This window comes from Apiospora kogelbergensis (assembly GCF_038363985.1).
Source record: "Apiospora kogelbergensis strain CBS 113332 chromosome Unknown utg000001l_segment0_segment0, whole genome shotgun sequence".
Taxonomy (NCBI): Eukaryota; Fungi; Ascomycota; class Sordariomycetes; order Amphisphaeriales; family Apiosporaceae; genus Apiospora; species Apiospora kogelbergensis.
The window spans coordinates 3837111-3861298 of NW_027117418.1; the positions used below are offsets into that span (position 1 = coordinate 3837111).

The 24188-nt window shown below is 53.3% G+C and overlaps 7 protein-coding genes across 7 annotated transcripts; 2 read left to right on the forward strand and 5 right to left on the reverse strand.

Moving 5' to 3' along the window:
* Positions 1-5194: 5194 nt before the first annotated feature.
* PG998_001217 (uncharacterized protein) lies at positions 5195-7042 on the reverse strand (the record flags this gene model as incomplete). The annotated part of the gene is made up of 1 exon (XM_066868035.1): positions 5195-7042. One exon carries the CDS (start codon positions 7040-7042, stop codon positions 5195-5197), a length of 1848 nt encoding a protein of 615 aa, XP_066736450.1.
* A 6383-nt stretch (positions 7043-13425) lies between these two features.
* On the reverse strand, positions 13426-14175 carry PG998_001218 (uncharacterized protein; the record flags this gene model as incomplete). Its single annotated transcript, XM_066868036.1, has 1 exon — positions 13426-14175. One exon carries the CDS (start codon positions 14173-14175, stop codon positions 13426-13428), a length of 750 nt encoding a protein of 249 aa, XP_066736451.1.
* Positions 14176-14832: 657 nt separating this feature from the next.
* Positions 14833-16735, reverse strand: PG998_001219 (uncharacterized protein; the record flags this gene model as incomplete). The annotated part of the gene is made up of 3 exons (XM_066868037.1): positions 14833-15222; positions 15308-16475; positions 16635-16735. Coding segments are annotated over 3 exons (1659 nt in total), but the record flags the coding sequence as incomplete, so codon positions are not given.
* Positions 16736-17275: 540 nt separating this feature from the next.
* Positions 17276-18924, forward strand: PG998_001220 (uncharacterized protein; the record flags this gene model as incomplete). The annotated part of the gene is made up of 7 exons (XM_066868038.1): positions 17276-17389; positions 17465-17602; positions 17661-17808; positions 18006-18083; positions 18134-18282; positions 18371-18715; positions 18763-18924. 7 exons carry the CDS (start codon positions 17276-17278, stop codon positions 18922-18924), a joined length of 1134 nt encoding a protein of 377 aa, XP_066736453.1.
* A 482-nt stretch (positions 18925-19406) lies between these two features.
* Positions 19407-20134, reverse strand: PG998_001221 (regulator of chromosome condensation 1/beta-lactamase-inhibitor protein II; the record flags this gene model as incomplete). The annotated part of the gene is made up of 2 exons (XM_066868039.1): positions 19407-19418; positions 19472-20134. 2 exons carry the CDS (start codon positions 20132-20134, stop codon positions 19407-19409), a joined length of 675 nt encoding a protein of 224 aa, XP_066736454.1.
* Positions 20135-20559: 425 nt separating this feature from the next.
* PG998_001222 (prephenate dehydrogenase) lies at positions 20560-22421 on the forward strand (the record flags this gene model as incomplete). The annotated part of the gene is made up of 5 exons (XM_066868040.1): positions 20560-20675; positions 21017-21064; positions 21199-21245; positions 21319-21467; positions 21528-22421. The coding sequence occupies 5 exons, from the start codon at positions 20560-20562 to the stop codon at positions 22419-22421; spliced, it is 1254 nt and encodes a 417-aa protein (XP_066736455.1).
* A 772-nt stretch (positions 22422-23193) lies between these two features.
* Positions 23194-23737, reverse strand: PG998_001223 (uncharacterized protein; the record flags this gene model as incomplete). Its single annotated transcript, XM_066868041.1, has 3 exons — positions 23194-23257; positions 23320-23572; positions 23650-23737. The coding sequence occupies 3 exons, from the start codon at positions 23735-23737 to the stop codon at positions 23194-23196; spliced, it is 405 nt and encodes a 134-aa protein (XP_066736456.1).
* Positions 23738-24188: the final 451 nt, after the last annotated feature.

Below are 24188 nucleotides of genomic sequence, written 5' to 3' on the forward strand. Positions count from 1 at the left end.
AACGCTCATCTGATGCCCATCTTCCGGCTGGTTGATGGTGGCCTCTGACTGGCCGATGGCTCCGACTGACAAGTGAGCGCGGCCATCTCAACGCCGCTGGCGCTATGCCTCGCCTTGTCTTGCCATGCTGTGCTATGTTATGCTATGCTATGCTGCTATGCCATGCCTCGAGAGCGCTCCACCCCGGCAGCAGTTACGAGGTTGAGCGCCTGGCCTTGGTAGCCGGAAATGCCAGCAGGTTAGCGCACCGTCTCTAACGGCATGGAGGCTAGCGGTAGCTGAGCTGAGGTCTGTTTTCTCGGACCAGAGCCCGGATGGGAGAGGCGTCGACTTGGTCAACTACGTGTAGGTCCACCAGAGAGCTGGTTTGATCATCAGGGGCGGAGGGCATGTTGGAGAGAAAGAAAGAATGGCGAAATAGAGTTTACTGGGGTCGGACGGATTTGATTGCACCCTCATTGCACCCTCATTGCACCTCATTGCGACCCCCCCCGGAGTTCAGACTGCAGCGTCTGCGCATCGTCGGATTTTTTTTTTTTTTTTTCTTCTTCTTCTTCTCATCTTCATGCGTGCGTGTGCGTGCGTGCCATGTGACTTGGCCGAGTGTCTCGGACGTCCAAGGGTCTGGTCCATCAATCGCATCCGAGTCTCAGGTGCTGCACTGCAACTCTTCTGGATGCTCGAGTACTTTACTCTACTTACTGTATTCTGTGTATGCCCTTGCTGCTTGCCGAACGAGCGAGGCGGATGGATGATCCGCGCTGTCAGCTCCGAGAAGGTCCCGGGGGCAGGCCAAGTAGCGTGCTCAGAAACGGGGGCCACTAGCCATGGTCGGCGGAGAACATTACTCGCTTGTCCATCACGGTGCCAGTCTGCAGTCTGCTCCTGATGCTCAGCCCTCCCGGGCCTGCATCTGGAGCCCGGGGGTGGATCTCGACCCATTGATGGGAGAGGGTTAGGGCCGCCCGAGTCAATGGGAATCCCCACGAGTAAGGAGGAGGGGAGAGGTTACTGGACGGTGCAGCTCATGACGAAAAATGACCATCAGCCTATCCGATCGATAGTTGTGGGAAAGAGAAGGGGATATCACTAGCAAACATAACGGTCCGAATACTCGACTTCGAATGGACCAAGGAAACCGGGGCCCCTTCATTGTGACCCTCACGCACGCACCCGGCACCCTGGGGTTGGGGGGCACGACTGGAGTCTTGGATACGAGCCCACTCATGACAACCTATGTATGCTTATCGATGCTGTGCAGCGATCTCGGAATGGCATCCTACGCCGCCCAGCCAAATCTCTTTTGCACCAGAGCGGGAGAAGGCCGCCATGCTTTCCTGATATATCCCAGCTACCATCAACGGCCGGGCAGCATACGCGATGGGCTACTTATGGTTATCGATCCTAGTACGGACCGTGCCAAGGCTAGAAAGCCCAGCCTGCCTTCGACGAGATGGCGCAATGCCACTAGATCTGTTCTCTAACGCCCTTGCCCTGGCATGTGTACATACATATGTAGGCAGGCTCGAACAGGGCGGCCAGATCTGCACAGGCCTGCGTGAAGCCCAGGACTAGACTCTTTCTACTCTCGGGCCCTTAAAATCAGACCATGATGGCTCGGTTTTCCTTTTTGACGCCAGCCATGGGAGCTATGGTCTTCTTCAGTCCCGATAGTCTGGTCGACACAGTTGCGCCAAATTTCGGAATGTAAACGAGGCGGGCCGTCTTTTCTTGTCAAGTCCGCGGCTGCCTGGGTCTTGCTGGGTAAAAACGACTTGTTATCTCGGGGTTGCTTCCGCCGTGCATGGTAACCGGTCTTCGCTCCGGAATGGTTTCAGACCGGGAAGAGAGCACGTCGGACAAGCGTCTTTGATATCAAAGAAAAGCCGCGAACGGCTTTTGTGGACGTCGCCACCTGGAAGACAACCCTGCTTGAAGGAGACTGTTACGTTCATCATTTATCCTCCTTGGGCAAGCCACGCCCCTTCCTGATGCGAACAGCTATGTGATAACTTCTGGAAATTTGCAAATAGAATTGACACAGACGTGAGCAAATCAAGATAACGATTCGAAGAAACTTCCAAGCCCACTACTGTCACAAGCCGGCCAGCTAGTGCTCAATAGCACAGCAACAGAGCTTGGCCTGAGAGTATAGACAAGCCTGTCAAACCTCCCACCCGTTTCCGGAAAGGGAACTGCGAGCCGGCGCCATGGCCGCCACTGAAGCGTGACGTCTCGGTGCCGAGCAGGAGATAAGCATGGAAGGGCAACCACACTGCTCATCCATAGAGGCCATGGCACCAGAACACGTTTCTTCTCGCAGCATCCCCCTCCATGAGAGCTAATCAGGATTGGCCCAGAGATGTTCCCATCGATCCTTGACTCAGCAATCCCCTTGGGAGCTCGCTTTCGTTGCCGACATTGACGACAAAATCGGCCCTTGCGACGACGCTGGAGAGGAGGCTCTCATACTGTCATCTCCTATCTCTTTTGAGGATCCTAATCTCAAGGGCAGAATAGCGGTGCATGATGGTGTTCCCCCATGTTGCTCTAGCATGGACAGCAAGTAGGCCGACTTAGGAAAGATTTCGAAGCCAAGAGCACAGCACCAAGCAAGCCCAGCGCCAGTGTCATGATCATTGGGCCCTACACGCCATGTTGCTCGCCACGTCCAAGACCCAGCTGCCTCGCAACTACATGCCGATAGGGGGCAAATGAACCAGAAGAGTCGGACTTGAGGGCGGTGGACTACTTACTGTACGTATGGAGGCAGGTTGATAACGTTGTATTGGTTGACCCTAGGCGGCGAAAAGTTATCGTCACCACTATCAGCTCATCCAATTTCGCAAATGTGCCAAACAACAGTCATGCGCGTAACCTGCTGTTCATGCGGATCGCTCGACAACTCGGGACGAACCACATTAGCATGGGCGATATTTACTTACATATACATCTAATTACGGGGGTCGCTCCGTGATTCGGAGTGCGTACTGCTCACAGGGCGCCGTTTGGCTTGATGTACATATTATGCGTATGCGCCTGTCACATACGGGCTTATAGGGCTGCATGGCAAGAGCAGGACTGGCCTTGGGGCGGGCGGTATGTATGTATGTAATGGGCGCAGCCTCAGTCTCGGATGTCCACCCGATCTCTACATACTTACCAACACGAGCTCCAAGGACTGCCTGCACGATGCGGGTGCATTCATTTAAAGCAAGCAGATTGCTACTCTGCATCCAAGCAGGAAAGGAGGGCGATGCACTGCTGGAGTTGCACGCCGTCTAGACAGACAAGCAACGGGGGTTACATCTACATAGAAGAAAAGGAGACAGCATGTACACATGTACATATATATGAGAATACTTGTTTGCAATGCTGGAGGACGAGTTGGAGTGAGCTGTGCAGCCGGAGAGAGTTCCACTTCACGTTCAACGGTCTTCTTTCCTCCCTGGGATCAGACTGTCTCCCCCTTGTCTATGTGAGTATGTACTTTTTTTCGTTTCCTTAAATAAGTATATGTATGTATATATATATATGATCACTAAGCCCCGCGGCTCTGACACTAGGTACCTCATTATAGTTGCATCGGACGGGCATGCGTCTCTTGTCATTCATGCATTACATCAAATACATCAGATACTCCAGATACGGCAGAAACAACCAGCCCAAAAAAGGTGGGATGACGGAAAATTCCAAAACGTCCCACCCCCTGAGCTGCCGAGGCGCAGTTACAGATTTGCCCAGCCCTTGGGGTAGCAGTGAGCCTGGCTTCTTCGGACCGTGCAAATAGTTCATAGAACATCTAAGGAAGGAGAGGGCAAAGACGTAATGAGGGGACAGAGAAACAGGTCGTAACATCAGAATAAAGTTGTAAAAGGAGGCCGGAAACAAAACCACACGATAAGCCGATAAACATAAACATGATACGCAAAGACCGGGCCAGAAGAATGTAATAGCATGTTTGCGGACCTCGGGGGTTTCTTGTTTCGGAGTCTTTTGCTCAGGTGTTCCCCTTATCGTCGTGACTGCATGATCAGCGCGAGGATTAGGAGCGGATAGGAGGTTTTCGGCTCCCTCCCTTGCTGACGTGCCGGGTGTTCCGCGCGGTAAACCTGTAACGACGAGAACCAGCGTTCGACATACGCCCGCACAGCGTGAGCGAGCGGCGCACTCCCTCACCAAGCACTCAGGCAGACCACAGACACGTTATCATAAGCGTTTAGAGAACTGATAATTCATTCATCGTGATCTAAGTCAGGCCATGCTGCTTGATACCGCAAATTTGTTTAAACCCATCGTTGTTTGTCCCATTCCCATGCTTATCCGTCCCAGCCAGTCCTCAGCAGACCCAGTCTGGGGGTTGTTTCATCAACCTTTCTTCGTTCCATCGCCAGCGGTGTCGTGCGGCGTGGCGGGAAGAGCCCTTCCCGTCTTTTCCTCCCCCTCTTCCTCCCCCTTTCCGTCTTTTCCCCGCCAGCTCCCCCAAATCATCAAAAGGGGTATCAGGTATTTAACTATCTACGATTAAGAGAGAGAAAATGTTTGCGCGCTGTGCGTATATGGACAAGCGAAGAAGAGACGATCCATAGTATAAGGAAAATAACAATGTATAGGAAAGGGAAAAGAGCTCAGAAGCAATTGGTTTGTTGTGTGATTTGTTTGTTGATTTTTCTTCGAGGGTGGCTCGGCCTAATAGTCATCATAGTGAAGCCGGCCACGTATTAGACATTCCTCCTCTTCCTCTTCCTTCGGCCCAATGCCGTTTCCAGTCCGCGACTTCTAACTCGAGAAGGCCGCCATCCGCCAGGGGTTTTGCAAACAATTCGCCGTGGTATCGTGTCCAACCTGTCCCGGATTCGTGTGTTCGTGTGTATGTGTGTGTGTGTGTGTGTGTGTGTGTGAGAGAGAGAGAGAGAGAGAGAGAGAGAGATGACAAAATGGAGGATATAATATGAAATATGGTGGTAGGTCATTGTCGGTGGGGAGACATGACCGCAACGCGAAGTCCACCCAAGTGGTTCCGTGCGGATAACGCAGCCCTCGTAAATGACAAGTCTATAGTTTCCCTCCCAAGGTCATGACATCGTTGAAGAAACTTCAAGGAAAAGGACTTCATGACGCATCTGATTTGCGATGACGTAAATAGAAAAGAGAAGATCGTGCCTGGAGATCGTAGCCGTGGCATCCGGCTCGTTTAGATCATGTTAGACATGTCATCGAGCGGAGTAGCTGGTTGCATCATGGGCGCCGAGTGATGCATACTCATCGGCACCGATGTAGGGGGCATGGGAGTCGGCGTCTCTACACCGGAAGCATTGTTCGCCGGCGTATGGGGTGTCCTCGGTGTTTGGGGCTCAACCTTGGGCTTTGCCATTTGCGAGGCTGCAAGCGCTCGTGAGTGGCTGCTTTCGCGCCGCCGCTTTGGAGCATCCTTGATCTTGGGATGGGTATGGCACTGTTCTCTAATTAGTATTAATTCGATTTCCTGAGGGGTTTTAGTCATTACCTTGTACGCATGGCGGAACCACGTTGTGCCCTTCTTCTTGCTGCTGACCAATGCTATCCAGTCATTGCAGCTACCGCAAAGACCTTCCCAGACATCAGGGTTTCCATCCATCCGTCTGGTCTCATGAGGTTCCTGGAACGGGCTGCCAGTTGCTGCGCTGATGCCGTGGGTGAAACTCTTGTCGTACCAGAATGCAGAGTTCTTCAACACCAGCCAGCGTCCGGGCTTGCAGATGCCGCACCAGCCTTCACGCTTATTGCCATGGCCACGAACCCATCTGGGCGTGTAGAGGTCACCTTCGAATCTGAGTTCTTGCTCATGAGGGACCATGTCCGGATCTTCGGGGTTCATATCCTCCGGGGGAGGGGGGATCTGTTCCTCATTAAGAGAGGCGTACAGATCCGGCGGGTCAGACAGGTCAGTGTAGTGACCATGGAGCGAATGAGGATCAGCGTTGCTCTGAAGCATTCTGAAAAGACCATGAGAGAGCAGCGGGGGCGGGTTCTCGAAGACGTGCGCATCAGGGTGGAAATGCTGGGACGGCAGCTGAGACGGGAGTTGAGAAGGCAAGAGCATGCTATTACGGTAGGCTGGAGGGGGACCGTGAGACATCAGGAAAGGATGCTGCTGCACGGCTTGAAGGTTGCCAAAATTCAGAGGCAGCGGCGGGTTCGAAATGGTTGGAGACGAATGTCTAGAATTCACACGGTGACCGAAAGGATCGTGGGTGTGCTGGTAGACGAACGGCGATGGGCGCCGATTTGGGGTCGTGCCGTATGAACCGGTAGACCATCTCTTGTTGCGTGCACTGCTGTCAACGCTATACGGCGCAGATCGTACGCCAGGGCGCGGCGAAGGCGAAGCACCACGGCCTCGGCTCTGAGTCCGAACCAACTCGGAGCGGCTTTGAGGGGTCATACGCGGCGAGGCCACGGGGGAGAGTTGCGTCGACGACATGAGCGAGTTTCGGTTGGACGTGGGCGGGTAGTCTGACGTGAACGAGGGCGCTTCCGACATGGCGGCTGAGAAATCCTCGTACGATGGCATATCGGACATGCCACCCGAAGTGGACATTGTGAACGAGGAACCAGACATGCGTCGCTGACCAAAAGCGTTCTCATATCCCATGTTTTCACTCTCCATTTGCTGTCCAACATACCGCAAGTCCAGGACAGGAATGGCATCATCAGAGGTGTAAGCCTGGCCAATCATGTCTGTGTCGAGGTTGTGAACTTCCATGTTATCCTCGCAAGTCTTCATACCCCAAGGGTGGTGCTCCATGGCTCCTCCCATAGGGTAGTACTCTTGTTGATGCATCGAAACCGGACGGGACATGGTCTCACTTGGGGTGCTCTGCATGTCCAAGCCGGAGGGGTCCCAGGCCTGTATGGCGTTGAAGCCTTCGGCAGAGCAGTACGAGAAACCTTCATGAATTGTGGCCGGTCGTGGCTTCATGCCTTGTGTGGTGGGTGTCGACCAAGCGCCGGACGGTGTGCCCATCCCCTCCGTCGTAGTTGGCATCTCGTTCCCGCTCATTGTCATGATCGGGGGTGGAGGAGGTACGTGGACTTCTCTCCTGTTGGGGGTGTATGTGAAAGCAGGTGTTTGTATATGCTGCTGTTGCCTGTAGCGTTGTGAGTTCTTTGAAATGGCAACAGTGAATACAGGATGGGCATACAGATGAGAATGACTGGAGTCCATGGTCAAGCCGGACCAGGGAGGCAGCGTGACTTAAGCTATTGCACGATGAACGCTGAGACAGGAGAGGGTCAGCATTGATCTGGCTGGATACCATGCCTAGAAGCCTCCGATCCTAGAATAAACAGGCCGCGGATCCGCAAGGCCCACGTAGTCCAGACGAGTCATGGGCATAGTTGACTTACATGGTAATAATAGCATGGGCTATGATCCGAGTTTGAAAACCTTCTGTTGATTTCCGGTAGGGATATCTAGTATATCGTGGAAGCACTTGACGTGGTGAGGTGGTGTAAAGAGCGCAGCAACAAGTATGGGCCTCGGTGGTATAGTAGCTGAATGTAAGTTATATTCTTGGTCGTCGGGTTGGCGGCAGAAGAGAGCGTGGGTATGTGTGTAAGTGAGAGTCGTGTCAAGGGCGGCCTCAGTATCAAAGCATGGGCTGATAGTATAAAGAATGTAGGGAGTTGTCCAGGAGGAGAAACTCGTTTGGTCGAGAGGTCTTGCAAACAGACAGTCTGGCGCGTCCAGGTGGGAAAGAGAACCAGCTCTCAGTGTTATAGACCGGAGGGGTTTAATAAAGTCTGCTTGGTTGAGATTCAGGGAGGAAAGGAGTGACTAGCAACTTGGATAGTGTCGGTGGCATGCGAGGGGTGGACAAGGCGAGAGAGGAGCAAAAGGCAGGATACATGAGGGGCAGTGCAGGACCCCCGGCGATATAAAAGAAAGTACAGAGCTCGAATAGGCATCATCCATGGCCTAGTGTGATAACCCAGTACGGCATGCTGGGTCTTGTTCGGAACGTCGGTAGGAGCTAAGCCGGCGTCCTTGATACAAACTTGGCCCTGGCCCAGCAGACTCCAGAGGGGAGTCTGGTGTACGAGAGCGGGCTTGGCTCGCTGAAAAGGGCCAGACAGGATAGCATGGGCCAGGGGCATATGCAAGGATTTGCACGACAGGGGCCACTCTGTAGGTTACATCTCTCCGTCGATGATGTGTCGAAAGAACAAGATGGTATGGGGTAAGCCGCCAGGTACAGGGCGTCGCGTAGTCCCGAAGCGGCTAGGGGGTTAATATAATGGCCGGGACTGCCCCAGTTTAGGGACGAACATGGGTCGATTTCTTCTTCGGGATAATCGAGACGCGGGCCCCTAACGCTGGCTAGCCACTGGTCGAAAACGGCCCTAGAAAAATAACATGATTCGAATACATAGGGCATCGAGGGCATCTCAGATATCGAGAGCTGGCGAGAGCTGGCGAGAGCCCCAGCACTAGTGCAACAGAACAGAAGCGACGAGAAAACGGAGTCTCGCGAGGAACCACGAATGGCCGGCCGACCCATTCCATCTCAAGATTTTTCGAGGTGGAGTCAGAGATCCGAGGAGGTGGCTTGTCTCATCTGTTGTCCAACTTCGTCTCTGCTGTATGTACTGTATCTCATCTCTACGAGGGGGAGGGGGAGGGGGCAGGACGGGACGAGCGCGCGACCAAATCAAGATCCAGACGACTTGGCCCAAGGAGGAAGCAACTCTATGACGGAAACAGCGGGCTCGCGAGGGCTGAAAATAGCAGGTACAGACAGAGTTTTCAGCACACAGCCTCGAGGGCCGCCAGGACAACTTGGTCGGTGTCGTATGACACGGCCACGACACAAGATATCGTCCGGATGCGTCGATCTGGAGAAGGGGACAAGTTTCTTGTGTGGGCAGCCTGTAGCAACCCAACGGGGACCTAGCCTGAAGAAGCTCGGCTGGGCAGGGGCAGGATTGCCAGACGAGTGCCGTCGACGAGGTTACGGTATCAATAGATTGCCCGTTTGAGCCGCACAATGGAGAACGACCGACGGCATACTCGTATGTAGGGTTGGGTGTGAAGTAGCACTAGGGGAAACCTCGCACGAGGTACAGCCGCAGTCCTGACGTAAGGGCGGTCATATCCGAGCCAGCTAAAAGGACGTCCCGCGAGTATATTAAATCAGGACACTTTTTCCTTCACACAGGTTTGAATAAGTAAGTAACCTGGCCATCAGCGGAGACACCCTCGGGGCATGCCAGGGAAACGGAATCAGGGCGACAAGCTTCAGGTTGATGGACGGCGTAAAAAGAGAGAGAGAGAGAGAGAACGAGAAAGCTGAAGGCTGCCATCCGAGGTCGAGTGGTCTGGCACGATGGGCGAATTTGGTTGAATTGTTTGCGATTTCCCCATTCATCCCTCGTCTCTGGAGCAGAACAAAGAAGTTCCTGTGCAGCCGAATTTCCTGAAGTCGAGGTTGACAGGTTACCTAGCAGAATCGGGACTAGAGGGGACGAGCCAGCAGGGGTGGTCGGGTTTCAGGATCGGGCGCTGAGACACGCTGTGGAACCCCTGCGTCCATCTCTCAGCCAGTCAGCCCATTCGCATCGTGAACTCCACAACTCAACCTCAAACGCGTCGTCGTCGTCGTCGTCTTGTTGGTCTGCTTCTGCTTCTGCTTCTGCATCTGCTTCTGCTTCTGCCCGATGGCTAGAGGCAAAGCAACTACTGCGGTAACTAGCACCGGGATCCGTTTGCTACTGCAGCACTTATAGCCTCCACTAATGGGCCGGCTTTTAGTTGCTGCTGCATTGTGTGCAGGAAGGGCAAAACTCAACTAGGCTAAGAATCAATGATAGCAGAGCCTCTGCTATACCCTCCATTCTACGTCTGCTATTCGTCAATCGCGGCTGCCAATGGTAACGAGGAGCGCAGGTTGTACTCTGTAATATTTCCTCGACTTACTAGCCACTCCGCCCGCCGGTCCTTCCTCGTTTATCCCTGGGAGCTACTAGAAACCCAGAAACCTTCTAGCCCTTCTGTCTAGCCGTGTCTCGCAACACGCTATGCTGTGTGGGCTGCTTCACTTGCGTCAGCGTCTGCCCGACGATTACCCTGGCCTGAGCGCCAGCTGAACCGGCTAAATCCATCGCAATGGCCGTGCTTCTGTGTGCTGTCTCTGCTAGACCGTCAGTGAACAACCGACTTTGCGGTTGATAATTAAGGCTGTTGCATACACTAAAGAACGGCCGGATTCTGGACGGCGTGCACGATTGGTGCATCCGCATGACCACATAGCGCTGTCTGTCTACCACCTACCACCTACCACTACCTGACCTACTGCAACCTACTGCTAGATACTAGAGATAGCTTGTGCACACATCCACCCGGTCGGTGCCCAAAATATCACGATGGAATAAAGTAGGTGAAGCAGGGATGGGGTCCAGAGCGTTTGACCTTGACCCTTGCCTGCTGCTCGCCTGCCGACCACCACCTTCAAGCTGCCGTTGGCGTTGCGGTTACAGAACAAGCCCTTGTCAGCTTGTCACCCTGCCAGCCATGGTTTGGCGCCAGACACAGCGATCCATGATCACCATACCATCTGGCCCACCGGGTCAACAATAATAGACGGCTCACGGGTTGACAACTGCCCAAGCCAGAGAGAACAGCGTTTGATCTGTGTGCTAGGTTGTTATTTGTCCCAAAAAAATGTTCTCTCAAGTTGGAAGTTATGGGACGTTTAGTTTGGATAATTCGGAAACCGGATAAAACGTTGGAGACTCCTTTCTGTCCTCTCCTCGCCTCGCCTTCCATCCCATGGCGCCAAGGTGTACTGTACAGTGCTGCTTGCTGAGTGAGATGCAAGATGCGCCCCTGTTGTTGTTCGTTTTAAGCTTCTTCTACTGTACAGAGTACACCGGCCGATACTACCCTACCGTGCCGTTGAGCCTGTGAGCCTGTGAGCCTGTGAGAATTGACAGCCGCACCTCACCACCTTGTTTCAGTCACAATGAACGCAAGGCGGTTCTAGCTTTCTCCTTGGTTGACGGGACCCAGAGGCGCAGCTGCTAGGTTATTGCGTTTCTGCGGAGGTCAGTCCTGGAAAATACCTGACGGCAGTGGTCGTTTGCGTCGTCTTGTTTTCACAACGTGACTCAGCTGGCCCTGCCGGCAGTCGGGTGCATGTTGCGATTGCGAGGGCATCCTGTGCAAGCCAGAGCCAACTGTCAGTCTTTGCCACTGGACTCGACTGGTCGGATTGGCACTGGCCCTTGATCTGGCTCCGACTATATGAGACGGCGATTATAAGAGCTGAAGCTTGAGGGTCGTGGGCGGCACACGAGCCTATTCGCTGTCCTGTTTTGCCAATGGCCACACCCGTGCTCCTGGTATACATGATATGTGTGAGATATTAATAGCAAACGCTGTATTAGTTGCGCAGCAACTCTGCAGTCACAATCGATCATCCGATGTGCTGGGAAAGGGCTGGAATTGGGCAGATAGCTGATATTAACAGGTCATGCGCCACTGGTTGCTCAACTGGGAATGCGAGTCGTGATTTGACCTACGTTCGCCAACTCCCGTGTAGTACGACGTGTGTCGTAGGATTCCGGGGCCTCGGGCGGCTGAGCTGCAGGTACACACAATGCGATCGAAATGTCACAGTCTGGGCGCTACTACCTCCCACATCCCTCCCATCCGTCCTTCTTGGCAAGTCGGCCATCCATTTGCATTTGATTTAATAGGACGCACTGCCTGCGCTCGGTAAACCGCACACTTGCGCATCTATGTCCATTTCGGTAGTCCAAATGGTAGTCCAAATCCCAGCCCCAAATCGCTTACGCCAGCGGGACGGGCAGCAAGGAGTGCGATAATCCCGGCACCCAGCCACCAATCGCGGATGTGCAGATGCAGGCAGCAAGCTGGCAGCCTTTGCCATCCCACAATCCTATGTTACAAATCAAGAAGTCAGATATAGTAATCCTGGCATAGTATATATTGAAATTGAGATATAGTAGACTACCGAACGCACCTGCCGCGTTAGGAAGTGCCGGACGCGTCTACCTTTTCGATCCACCCGGGGCAGTAAAATAGTAATTGAGTGACTCGACGGCCTAACCTGAAGCCTAGGTCTCAGATACATGCCTATATCTCCCCAACATGGAGCTCTCTTGCGCGAGTCACGCCCCGGCGCTTGTCTGCTCAAAACAGAAAGGCTCGGTCTATCAAGTCGTTGACTCCGTTAGCAGTATGCAGGCTGTTATGGCGGCTTTGGCTTAGTGCGACCGGCTTGGTGTGGTGGCTTTCTCCCCCTCTTCGTTCGAAACTTCGATGAGTTGTTCTGTGGGGGCTGCTCCAGGGGACTAAGTGCAACGGCCCCCGGCTGGGTTTAGGATGTTGAGGTACGGAATATAGTGGTATGTATGTATCTGGGAAGGGCAGCTGGCTATCTCGGGTCTGCTGGGTGGGCACGGCACAGCCCAGAACTCCCTCCCCCGTGCCTGCGCGCATGAAGTTTGCTGACGTTTTGGGAAATTATCACAATGCCGTCGTGCTTTTACCGGCATGGTCCCCATCATCTTAAGACGACATCTTATGGAGATCTCCGGGCCAATGACGACGCAATCCCAGCCCGTGCCCCGGGGTCCCCTCGGAAGATCCTTTCATGCAGCACATCCTTCCGACAAATACCACTGACCACCTCAGTCACTTATTACTCATTGCAGCAAAAAGGAAGAGCCAACAAGAAACAAAACATACCAACCAATTAAGATTTGCAGCCTCGGACGACACACCCTGCGCAGCCTACCGTGTACAAATCAAGGAATTCTTATCGGACACCATGGTCGAAAATGGAAAATGCAAGCAAGTCCTGGGCTTACCTAGTAGTCCGCTTCAGTATTATTGATTGGCTTTGTGCTATGCCTATGCCATGCTTGCAGCCTGAACCCACCTGAAGTTCCCACGAGATAGTCCGCCTCCGGTTTGTCAGATCTAGGTGGAACAGTTGTTCGGATCATTCTTATCTCGGATCGATCTGTTTGATATTTAGCTGCATCACAACTAGCCTCAGAGGCCAGAAACGCCACGTTTCTCGCAGAGGCGTTTCCCAGTGACAAAGGTGTAGGGTGGGCAATATCTGCACTATAATAACTTATGCTGCTGTTACCATAATCAAGCGGAAAGCAGTCCTTGGGATGAACCTCCCTCATTCCCCAATTCAGAACTTTCGGCCGAACTGGAGGTGTGGTCCCTGTAGTCCCCTGCGGCGGCGAAGTCGTCCGATCGACCACGGATGGACCACACCTCACGGGCTAGATGACATCGCAATTTGTGAACATAGCTGACTCCATAACTGGCCACATCACGTCAGGTCTGTGTTGCACGCCTCTTTACCCTCCTGAGTCCCGTCCCTCTTATTCCTTGGAGACCTATTCCTTGGTGACCCGCTTCCATACCTCGCTCTCTGCAGCAGCCAGCTTTTCACCTGCTCCTGCCGCCCATTTCTTGGCCGCACCCCATATGCCCTCTTCTTCCGAGCCATCCTGCTGCCGGCGATCTGCGGACTCGTTCCGGGCTATAGCCTGCCTCTGGTATTGGTCCAGCCCCGCAGCATTAACGTTTTGGTGGTATCCCGGTGGATGGTCCAGACTGCTCTGGCCGCCTGGCTGGCCGACGCTCCCGCTAGGCGCCTGAGCGTACGCCGAAGACGGCGCAACAGCCGTGGCGGTTCCCAGTTGCTGCGCTGGGTAGGCCATGGTGGGTGGCGGAATCCCCATCTGTTGCGGGTACGGTGCTGACGCAGCAGCTTGCGAGGTAGTGGGCGGCGGCGGCGGGACATATTTCCCGCCCGCCTTTGGAGGGGGCGGCAGATGGCTTGTCAACCCTGCCAACGTCGGAGCTGCACCTGGCTGAGGAGCCGGAGGACCCTGGGTGCTCATTGGTTGCGTGGGAGTGGCCTGCAAAGGGGGTGCTTGCGCTTGAGGTGCCATGGTCTGGACTGGGAGCGACGGGACTGCTCCCGGTTGTGCTTGAGGGTACGACGATTGAGATGTCGTCGTGGCTGCTGGTGCTGTCTGATTCTTGCTATGAGATGCATCAAGCGCTGCAGTTCGGGGTGTAACACCGTCGGGCTTCGCAGCAACGACAGGGCTATTCGTGTAAACTGGGATCGGTGCCATGTTTGGTACGGTTGGTGCGGTTGGGAGGAAGTAAGTTAGGCTGTGGTGCTGGAGCCCCAATGTGTGGTCCCAAAGAAGGGTTGATAAAGGCAAAAGCCGCTGTGTTAGCCAACTACTAGTAATTGTCAATTTTTTGATGCTGCAGAACGTAGAGTTTGGTTGACGGTGAAGAATAATATAAAATGACTGCGGGCTGTGGTCGTATGGTTGCTGTCGTTGTTGTCATGTGGCTAGAGAGAATGCAGTGGCGACGTCATCCGAGTCACCTGACAAAGACCATCGAGTTCATTAGACCTTTTCCTCCAAACGGAAACCAGTAACCTTTAACGTTCTACTTTACGCATCGGGTCAGGAAATCTACCTGCAAAATAGCAGTCCATGCCTGCCAGAATCATCAGTTCTGATGCTTTCATGCTCTCAGATGGATATGATTTTCTAAGGTCATTCGGACTCAAAGTGCTGTTGATCCAACATCTCGGAGTGCAGGATACGGGTTTTACTAGCATCGATGCACTTGGCCGCAGGCCAGGTAAAGTTTTTATTGGTATATCCGATCAAAGGAGAATGAAAAAAAGAAGAAAAAAAAGAAACCAGCGTGTAGATCCTGCCTTGATGCTTCCAGCATAGCTGAATGGGCATGGATCCGTGGCTACAGTCCTAGTCTGAATCGCCCGTAAAGTCACTCTCGTGTACCTCATCTGGGTCTCGGTCATAATTGATACTCATGACCCCTTCCAGCACTGTGCCGAAATACTCAGATAGCCACAGTTGCTGTTCATCGCCCAGCTTGAGCCCGCCCGACTGCATCAGAATATTGACTTGCACGCCACGGTGTCGCTCTGGGTGCGCACCGAGCTGCAAGGCGAAACTCTTCAATCCCTCGTGGGTGAAGTAGGATGTAGCATTGATGTCGAGGTCTTTCAGATAGGGAAGGCCGACCAACGTGTCGAGAATTGTATCATCCATGTTCTCTCCTCCGAATTTGAGATCAACGAGAGCTGGTAGGGCTTTGACAAACTGGCGAATCTCGTGCTGCTGTACGAAGGACTATTTGCTTGTAAGTCAGTAACTACGGCTCGAGATATCCTGAGATCGACACTCGAACACAATAGTACCAGAATGGGAAACATACCTGTATCAAGTTCAAAGTTTTTAGTCTTCGCAAGGTGCATATGACACCTGCCAATGGCGTAGTGTCATCAATAACCAGTCCATCCATGGTGCCATCCTGTCCCCCGAGCGTGAGCGTCTCCAACGATGTCTGGTGACCAAGGGCTTCCCAGGTAATTGAGTCTTCGGCTTTTCCCTGCGAAGCGAAATTCTGCATCGAAAGAGAATTGAGCTTGATGTCGTCTGTAAGTAGTACGTCTTTCACTATGAGCAGGGAGTCCCTGACGTATGAAAAGGTCAAGGCAGTGAGGCTCTTGCAGCTTTGGATCCAGCTCGTAATCTCTTTCAGAAGGCCATCGCTAAAGGTGCGTAAGTCGATTTGATCATGCCGAAGGTTCTCAATGCTAAGGCTCTCTAGGTATTTACACCCATGCAGCATGTTCAGACATTTCATAGCTTCCGCCGATAGACTGTCAAGTTTTAGAAATCGCAGTGTCTCGGCATGTGCGTTCAGAGCGGTGATGGCACTTTCGCCTAGGCCGTTCATGCTGAGGACCTCGAATCGTTTCAAGCTATTGGGCCTGAGAGTCTGCAAGAAGATAGCCATATCCTCGTCTGCCGTTGGCTTGCTGAAGGAATGGCAAGTGAGCTCGGAAAAGTTTGGACAGCATTCGTGGATCGCGCTGGCTGCCTCCACGCCGAGCGCAGACCCATCTTGAATCCTCAAGGATGCCAGAGTACCAAGTCTGGCAACCCAACTCGGCAACAGGTCCACAGGGATATAATTGCTTTCGACATGTGCCAAGGCAACAGCCTTCTCGACCTCGTCTGCAACGTCCTTGATATACCTGGTGATGGCATCTCCGCACTTCAGTATGGTCTTCTGGAAGTCAATATTACCAATGAGCTTCCTCCTGAGACCCCTCTTGGATTGTTGGCCCTCGCGAAGGACCAGGAACGCGTCCATCCCAATATTGGAATCGAAAAGCCACCGAAGGGAATCTTCATCTCGATTAAGGTTGATATCTTCCAGTAGTTGCCCATAGTTACTCAAGCTCAAAGCGCGAACATAGGCACAGTAAGGGAGGGCTGTCTGGCCCAGGCTGGACTGAATCAGCGACCTCCACAGAACTGCCCAGCTCCGTCTATTTGAGTATTGGCCCGTAAATACGGGGGAATATTCGTAGACGCTGGCTTACCAGAGTTAGTAGTCTTTCCAATCAATATATTATGAGTGCTCTTCTCATCCACCGGAAACGCAATTTTCCAGTTGTGTGCATGCACATGGAGGAGACGGGCGCGTACCTATACAATTGCTCCAACGCGACACTGGCGGTTCTGCGGCTCACGAGAGAGACTTGGAGTAAGGTTGCAAGGTCGTGTCAATGGGCAAGCTCCTCGCACAACAGTAGAATGATATCTTGGGGGAGCGCTGAATGGGCCATTCTAGCTGTGTAGCCCCAAGGTTAGTGCCCAAAAATCTCGGAACAGATCTGCGTTCCAGATGCTGTGGTGGAAGTGTGAAGAATGAAGGCAACGGGTATTGCTATTTGAAATCTCGACGTGTAATACACAGCTGGGTGATGTTGATTCTGAGCATGTACATTCAGTTGATGTCATAGCTGCATGCCAGGCTACACTGTGTGGGCCCCCTTAAAGGACCCCTGCGCGGTAGCAGTTCTAGGCTATAATGCACTTCTGGCATAGTGTATACACTGTACCCCGCGACGCGTCCTTCCCGTTCGTTCGAAGCGCGTCCTAACTTCAATTAACTGAAAGTAGCCATGGAGGAAGGATGCTAATAAGGCAACCACTTGCAGGAGTTGCAGTTGCCTGTCTACTTCCCCCATGGGCTAACAGCCAGAACTGGTATCTGCACCAAAGACCAGCCAACTAGGAAGCAGAGAAGAGGGTGGCAACTGTTTCCTCGTATCCAACTTACAGCACTGCATCCTCGTGGACAGTAATCGAGTTGTAGATCGATGCTGCGATGGTGTTACTTCGGTTCACATTGAGCGAGGAAGGTGTGAATGCCCTTCGTGATGCTCTGGCTTGCCTGAACAAATTCAGCGATGAAGTCTCACTCGAGGCTAAGCGGGACAAGGTGTGTTTGCTCAAGTGCCTGGCTCTCGCATATATCTCAACTGAGCCTTACGAAGCTAATTCCGAGTGTTTCTAGTTGGTTTTTACTGCCCTCAATTCATCCAAGTCTGCATACGCCGCCTTCTCTTTCGCCACGAACAGATTCTTTTCAAAATACCAATATGAAGGTGTAGCTCAGAACCGGGAGAAGTTCTTCTGCAAGCTTTATAATAGGGTAACTATTCTTTGATTTTCGTCTTCTAAGCCGAGCCCATTTCTAAATCTATGGCCAGGCCTTGTTATCCTTGTTCCGTGCTCGTACCGGAGACTCGCTACATGATCCTGAGAAGGGTGGTTCTGTCATTGAAAGATGCGATGTTGCCATCGAAGATGAGGCCGGGAGAAAGAGCAGATTCATGGTCAAGATTGCTTGCAGAAATGGTGAGATCTATTCCCACCCGGTAACTCCCCGCGTACACAGACTGATCCCGTTTTCAGGCATGACAACAAAATACCGACTGCCGTTCGAAGTGAGCCCCCTGTGCATGCCAAGTTCGATAAGGATGAGGCAATCCATTCATGGAGCATTTCGTCTAAAACGTTACGACAACTTATGGACCACTTTGGACCCGGAATAGAATATCTCGATATTCACTCCGACGAAGACGCGACCGTCAACCTTACCTGCTTCACCGAGAAGGTGGCTAGTGGTGATGGTGAGTATTCAAGATGACATTCTAGTAAATCTTATTAACGCCCTCAACAGAAGTGCTAAAGAAGCCACTGCATACCTCCATCGCAGTCGAGAAGGATGAGTTTGATAGTTTCGACGTTTCCGAAGACAAATTACACATTGTTGTCAGCGTCAAAGACTTCCGTGCTATCACAAATCATGCGGTGTTTCTTGGGAGCGATGTATCCGCTCAATATTCTATCCCGTCGCGTCCGATGCAAATACGCTATGATGGCGATGGGGTGAAGTGCGAATTTCTTCTCATGACAGTTGGAGAGCGAGGAGCGCCGGGACAGCGAACGAGGAACAACCGAACAGGGGGAAAGGCCTGCGCCCCGGGCCCAGCAACTTGAATCAGCTGCTAGTAGAGCAACCTCTAAAGCACCAACGCCTGCGCCTCGGCCAACGCCCGCAACGAGACGTGAGCCCATGCCGTCATTACGGCCAATCGCGCACCGCCAAAGCCAGAGACCCCCTCCGGCCACTCTTGACGATGATTCCCTATTCGTGCAGCAAGATGACGACTACCAGTGGGAACCAGTCAAGATGAATGAGGGCGAGGATGAAGAAGAAGAGGGATATGCCAGACTTGAATGGGATGCTAGCGACCGACCCGTAAGTACTGACTCCTCTGTTTTTGAACTGGCTACTGACAATTCCAGAACCCGTCTGCAATCAAAATGAGCTCCGTAATTGCCTACCAGGCTACGCAGCGCAACGGCCCCGGCCCTGGTCACAACGAAGAGCAAGACCAGCTGATGTCATACCTCGATCCAACTCAGCGTCTTTCACAAGCTCGACAATTTGGTCTCTTCTATGATTGAGCCGAGCGAATACAGTATAGCTTGATTGTTGGGATTAACTAAAGTCATAGTGAAAGTCCTCCTCAAGCCTCAGAGATGCAAGCCCTCCGCATGTATGTAAACCCAGCTAGTTGCACAGCCTGCTCCAATTGCTGTGATTTGAGATCCCTCAGGGAGAAAATCCCCTGACGCAATGACATTCCATCGTCCCTTGACGACTCCTGATGGGCCATCCGTATGTGGCCCACAGTTCCCGTGCTCTCCCCAACCCCAGGAAATAACTTCGTTGCTGTCAGTTACTGCCAATGAGTGCTCACTCCCTGCCGCGAACTTCGTGATTATGGGCATATTTGGTGGAGGTAGTTGACCGTGTTCATCACGCCCCCAGGCTACAAGAGTGCCGTCTGCCCCGAGGATAAATATATTGCCCCAGCCTCCATCCACGGTATTCCATCTTGGTGTCGCCAGCGGTGCCTTGGACTTTAAGCCCCATTTGTCTGGTCCTAAAACGAGAACTTTGCCTTCGGTGGGTTCCCCCAAAAAGACAGGTAGTATACTGCCCGCATACAGCATTGGCGACTTTGAAGTCTACACCACTGCTGCTCCCGATCTTACACGGAGCGAAATTGACGACTGGTGCCGGTGGTGCTCCGTCATCAAGCGTGACTGCTTGACCTAATTGGCCTTTTCTGCCATTGCCCCACCCGTATACATCCCCGTTGTCCAGCACAGCAACGATATGTGCCATGCCGCTTGCGAGGTGCATGACCTCTGTGCCCTCGGGAGGGAAGTTTGGTATAAGTCTGGGCTCCGCGACTCCTTTTGCTTCTATTCCCAACTGCCCCTGCCCACCGGTTCCGCAGCTGTACACTTTACTGGCCTTTCCCAGCTCGTCTTTCACCACGCACGTAGTAGTATCCCACGTACAAGCGACGTGTGCAATGGGCCCCAGGACCTCCGAGCCCGCCAGGACCAGCTCCTCAAACTGGGCATTGTCCGCACTCGATATGGTGGTGATGCCACAGGCTCCTTTGGACGAGTCACCGCTCCAGTAGGCCTTGCCGGTCTCTGTGAGGATGACCGTGTGGTTCCCACCTGCAGCAATCTTGATGACGGCGTCCGAGGGTGGCTCACAATGGAAGAGGACCGGCTTTGGCACCGACACGTCCTCTTTGTGCCCAATACCTAACTGTCCTGACCCGTTGGAGCCGAGGGCAAACAAACCTGCCATGATGCTGGGGGCTGATTCGCAATACCGATGCCGATAGCAGAAGAATCAAGACGCAAAGGGTACATGGTTCAGGTACCTCCAAGCTGGAACTAACCACTAACGGAGCTGGAAGCCGCAATTCTTCCGACTCTTCGAGCCCCACCAAACCGGAGAGTGCCGCCGAAGCTGGAAATTTCAAACCTTCAAAAGGGCTTGTGGAAATTTCTCCCAGCAGCCTTCACCTTCTTTCTCTCATTCCCTCAACTCTCACACTTCTTCGAAAGTGCCTGCCTTCGACGCATCAGTGAGGTTGCGGCGCTCGAAAAGAATGTGATGTTGGATGCTTCAATCAAGAACCTGATTCTGAATTTGTCGCATTAAGTTGGGCCAATCTATCTTCGCATACTAACTACCCAGCAACCTACCTCAGTCGACTGCGCCTGGAAATGGCGAGCACGAATTCCGAGGTCCCGTCAGTCATGACGGGCTTCACTGTCGGAATCATCGGCATGGGCGACATGGGCAAGATGTATGCTCGGAGGCTTAGTGACGCTGGCTGGAGGTAACGATCACTCCCCCTGGTGGTAGCGATTATCTGTTCTTCAGCGCAGTAGAAGGACCTCCGAGAAGCAATAATGGTAAGTCTACACATTCCTTCTTCCCACCCCGATCCCTTGATTGCAATGATGACTTGAGTGCATTTGGCTCGAGCATTGTCGGCAGCTGGACGGATCAGCCATTCTGGCCCCGTCTAAGCTGTCGGCTTTCCATGATGTAACTTCTCAGCTACCTTAATTTTTTCTTGTCTGAATCACAATCAACCCAACGTCTTCTGCTAGGAATGCTCTTCTGGCTCTCTTGCTAACCCGCATCCTTCTGCAGGCTAATATTACATACGACCAGAATCGTTGCCTGCGACAGAGAAGAGTTCTACGAGGCGTTGAAGGAAGAGTTTGCCAGCAGGGTACATCTATCCGATAGTAATTTATCATCTCAGAATCATGCTGAGAGGTTGTCCAGAACAATGTCCAAATCTTGCGTAACGGCCATTTAGTCTCGAGGACGAGCGACTACATAATTTACAGCGTAGAGGCGGCTGCCATTGATCGTGTCGTCGCCCAATACGGTCCATGTAAGACAATATCTTGCACTGCTTGCTTCATTTATGTCATGTCCAGTTCCTAAGTAATACCGTCCATGACTAGCTACGAAACTCGGCGCCATTGTAGGGGGCCAGACCTCTTGCAAGGATCCAGAGATCAAGGCATTTGAGGCCCACCTACCGGAAGACGTCGACATCGTATCCTGTCACTCGCTCCATGGCCCTGGTGTCGATCCTCGGGACCAACCGCTAGTATGACCTCCGGTTTCCTGCATTGTGTGCATGAAAAGCTAATCAACGACGCCTATACAGGTCATCATCAAACATCGAAGCTCCCCTGCCTCTGCCCAGAAGGTCGTGACCATCCTCGGTTGCCTCAAGAGTAAGATCGTCTACCTGACGGCTCACGAGCATGACCGCATCACGGCCGACACACAGGCTGTCACGCACGCAGCCTTCCTGTCCATGGGCAAGGCTTGGCATGCATCGCAAGAGTTTCCCTGGGAGGGGGCTCGGTACGTGGGCGGCATCGAGAACGTCAAGATCAATCTCATGCTGCGCATCTACAGCCAGAAGTGGCACGTTTACGCTGGCCTCGCCATCCTCAACCCGGAGGCGCGCAAGCAGATCGCTCAGTACGCCGAGAGCACCACAGACCTGTACAAGCTAATGCTGGGTGGGCACCTAGAGGAGCTGCGGGCGCGCGTTTACAACGCACGCGACCGCGTCTTCGGGCGCGCGGGCGAGGTCCGCTGGGAGGCCGAGCCGCTGCTGCGCGACGAGGTGCTTGACAAGTTCAGCCTGGGCGAGAACAAGCAGCCCGAGTCGCTGCTGCCCAACAACCACCTATCGCTGTTGGCCATGGTGGACTGCTGGTCGGCGCTGGGCATCGTGCCCTACGACCACATGATCTGCTCGACGCCGCTCTTCCGCCTCTGGCTCGGCGTCACCGAAACTCTGTTCCGCAACGAGGGCCGCCTTGACGAGGCCATCCGCGTCGCCATTGAGGACAATACCTTCCGCAGCGACGACCTCGAGTTCACCTTCGCCGCCCGCGGCTGGGCCGAGTGCGTCTCCCTCGGCCACTTTGAGACGTGGCGCGAGCGCTTCCAGGCGACGGCGGCCTTCTTCGAGCCCCGAATCGCCGGCGCCGTCGAGGTCGGCACCGCCATGGTCAAAGCTGTGTTGGAGAGCACCAAGAAATAGAGGAATCTTACAGGGGGCTTGCTACGTGGTTATGCATTACATTACTCAAAATGAGAAACGATCATATCAGACTAACTAGAGAATAGTTTTACTTCTAAGTAGGAGGGATGAACAAACCCGAAAGCCCCCCACTGGCCTATGGAGCGAGTAAGTAAAGGGGCTCGCAATGCATATTCACCATCTTCACACGGCCTGTCTGCAGTTAAGACTTGGCTATCTACACATGACAAAAACTCACTTCTGCTATCTCGCCGGTTGTTTACACGATCTTATTTCATATACATATACGTATGAGCGCACAGCTAAGGAAGTATCGTAACACGAGGGAAGGCGAACTAAAAAGCGAGCCGTGAAGATGTATGTAAGTGCGAAGGTAGAGAAGCGAAGACGTGCAAAGGAAAAAGCTTGGCAGGGGTTATTCTGTTTTCACCTTCATTCTCCATTTACTTCGCGAGGCTCAAGAAAAGGGTTCCTGGCCGTCTCTCTGAATATAACCCCTCCGGAATCGTGTCAAGGAATCATGGGCTCTCCTTGCCACCACGGACAACCTGGGGGGCGGGGGTCCCCGTGGGTCACGGATAGGCAGTCTGTCGTTTCCTTGACTCCAAGGTCTGTCTGTAGACCAGCCCCCCAGCTTGTTTAGACGCGCTTTCCAGAGGGAACTACTGGAACGCCCGTAGGAGTGGCTTTGCTATAAGTGCCCCAGGTTGTCAGAATTTAGGGGAAACATCAGCCTCGGCTGGTGAATAGCAAGCATGAAGGGGAGTCAAGCTTACCCAGTAGGTGTCGGTCCCTTGCCCTTCCCGGTTGGCGGTGGTGGGGGAGCCGAGCCCTTTCTATATTGCCATTGTCAGTTATGTCGTGGTCCTCTGTACAGGATATTGGAAGTTAAATTTACCCAGTCGGTGCCTGTTTCTTTTCCAGAGTGGTCTTGCCTTTGCCGGTTGGAAACCCCTTACCCTTGCCAGTCGGGAAGCCCTTGCCCTTGCCGGTCGGGAAGCCCTTGCCCTTGCCGGTCGGGAAACCTTTGCCCTTGCCGGTCGGGAAGCCTTTGCCCTTGCCGGTCGGGAAGCCCTTGCCCTTGCCGGTAGGTGTGGCCTTGCCCGTTGGGACGACGCCAGTTGGCACAGGAAGCGTGGGGACTGTAGGCACTATTGGGGCAGGGGACGGTCATCTGGGGTTAATAGCCAAGTTGCGCATCCTCGGGACTTTGAGAGAAGCTACTCACGGGTAGGGACGACGTCAGATGTGTCCGGCACAGCTAGACCGACCTGGACCAGCGAGGCCGCGATCAGAACGTGCAGCAGACGAGTCATGGTTGCTTTGTTTGCGCAAAAGTGTCTTGAATAGATGCTGTTCGGGTAGGATTGGGGGATATGCCTGGTTGGTTTACAAGATCGAAACCGTCTAGATCCGCGACTGTTGCTACGCCTTATATACTCGACGAAGCCCTTCCCTGCCCTCGACAGCTATGCTATAGGCCTGGCCTCCGTTGACTATAGTGCTCTGGCGTAATCGGAAAGTGCTTGCCTGTTGGATGTTGGGCGCATTGGTGACGGGCCTTGGTATCATCGAAGGTATGGATCCGACGGACTCTGTCCGCCCATTGAACATGGCTCGTGAGCTTAGCATTGGCTCTCACGATTCCGGGGCGTCCAAGTCCGCGCCGCCACAGATTACCAGCGTCTGGTTCGATGGGGATCTCGATCAATCGCAATGGCCATCGGTCGATAGACAGGAGCTGGGCTAATTGTCCGAAATGCCGCA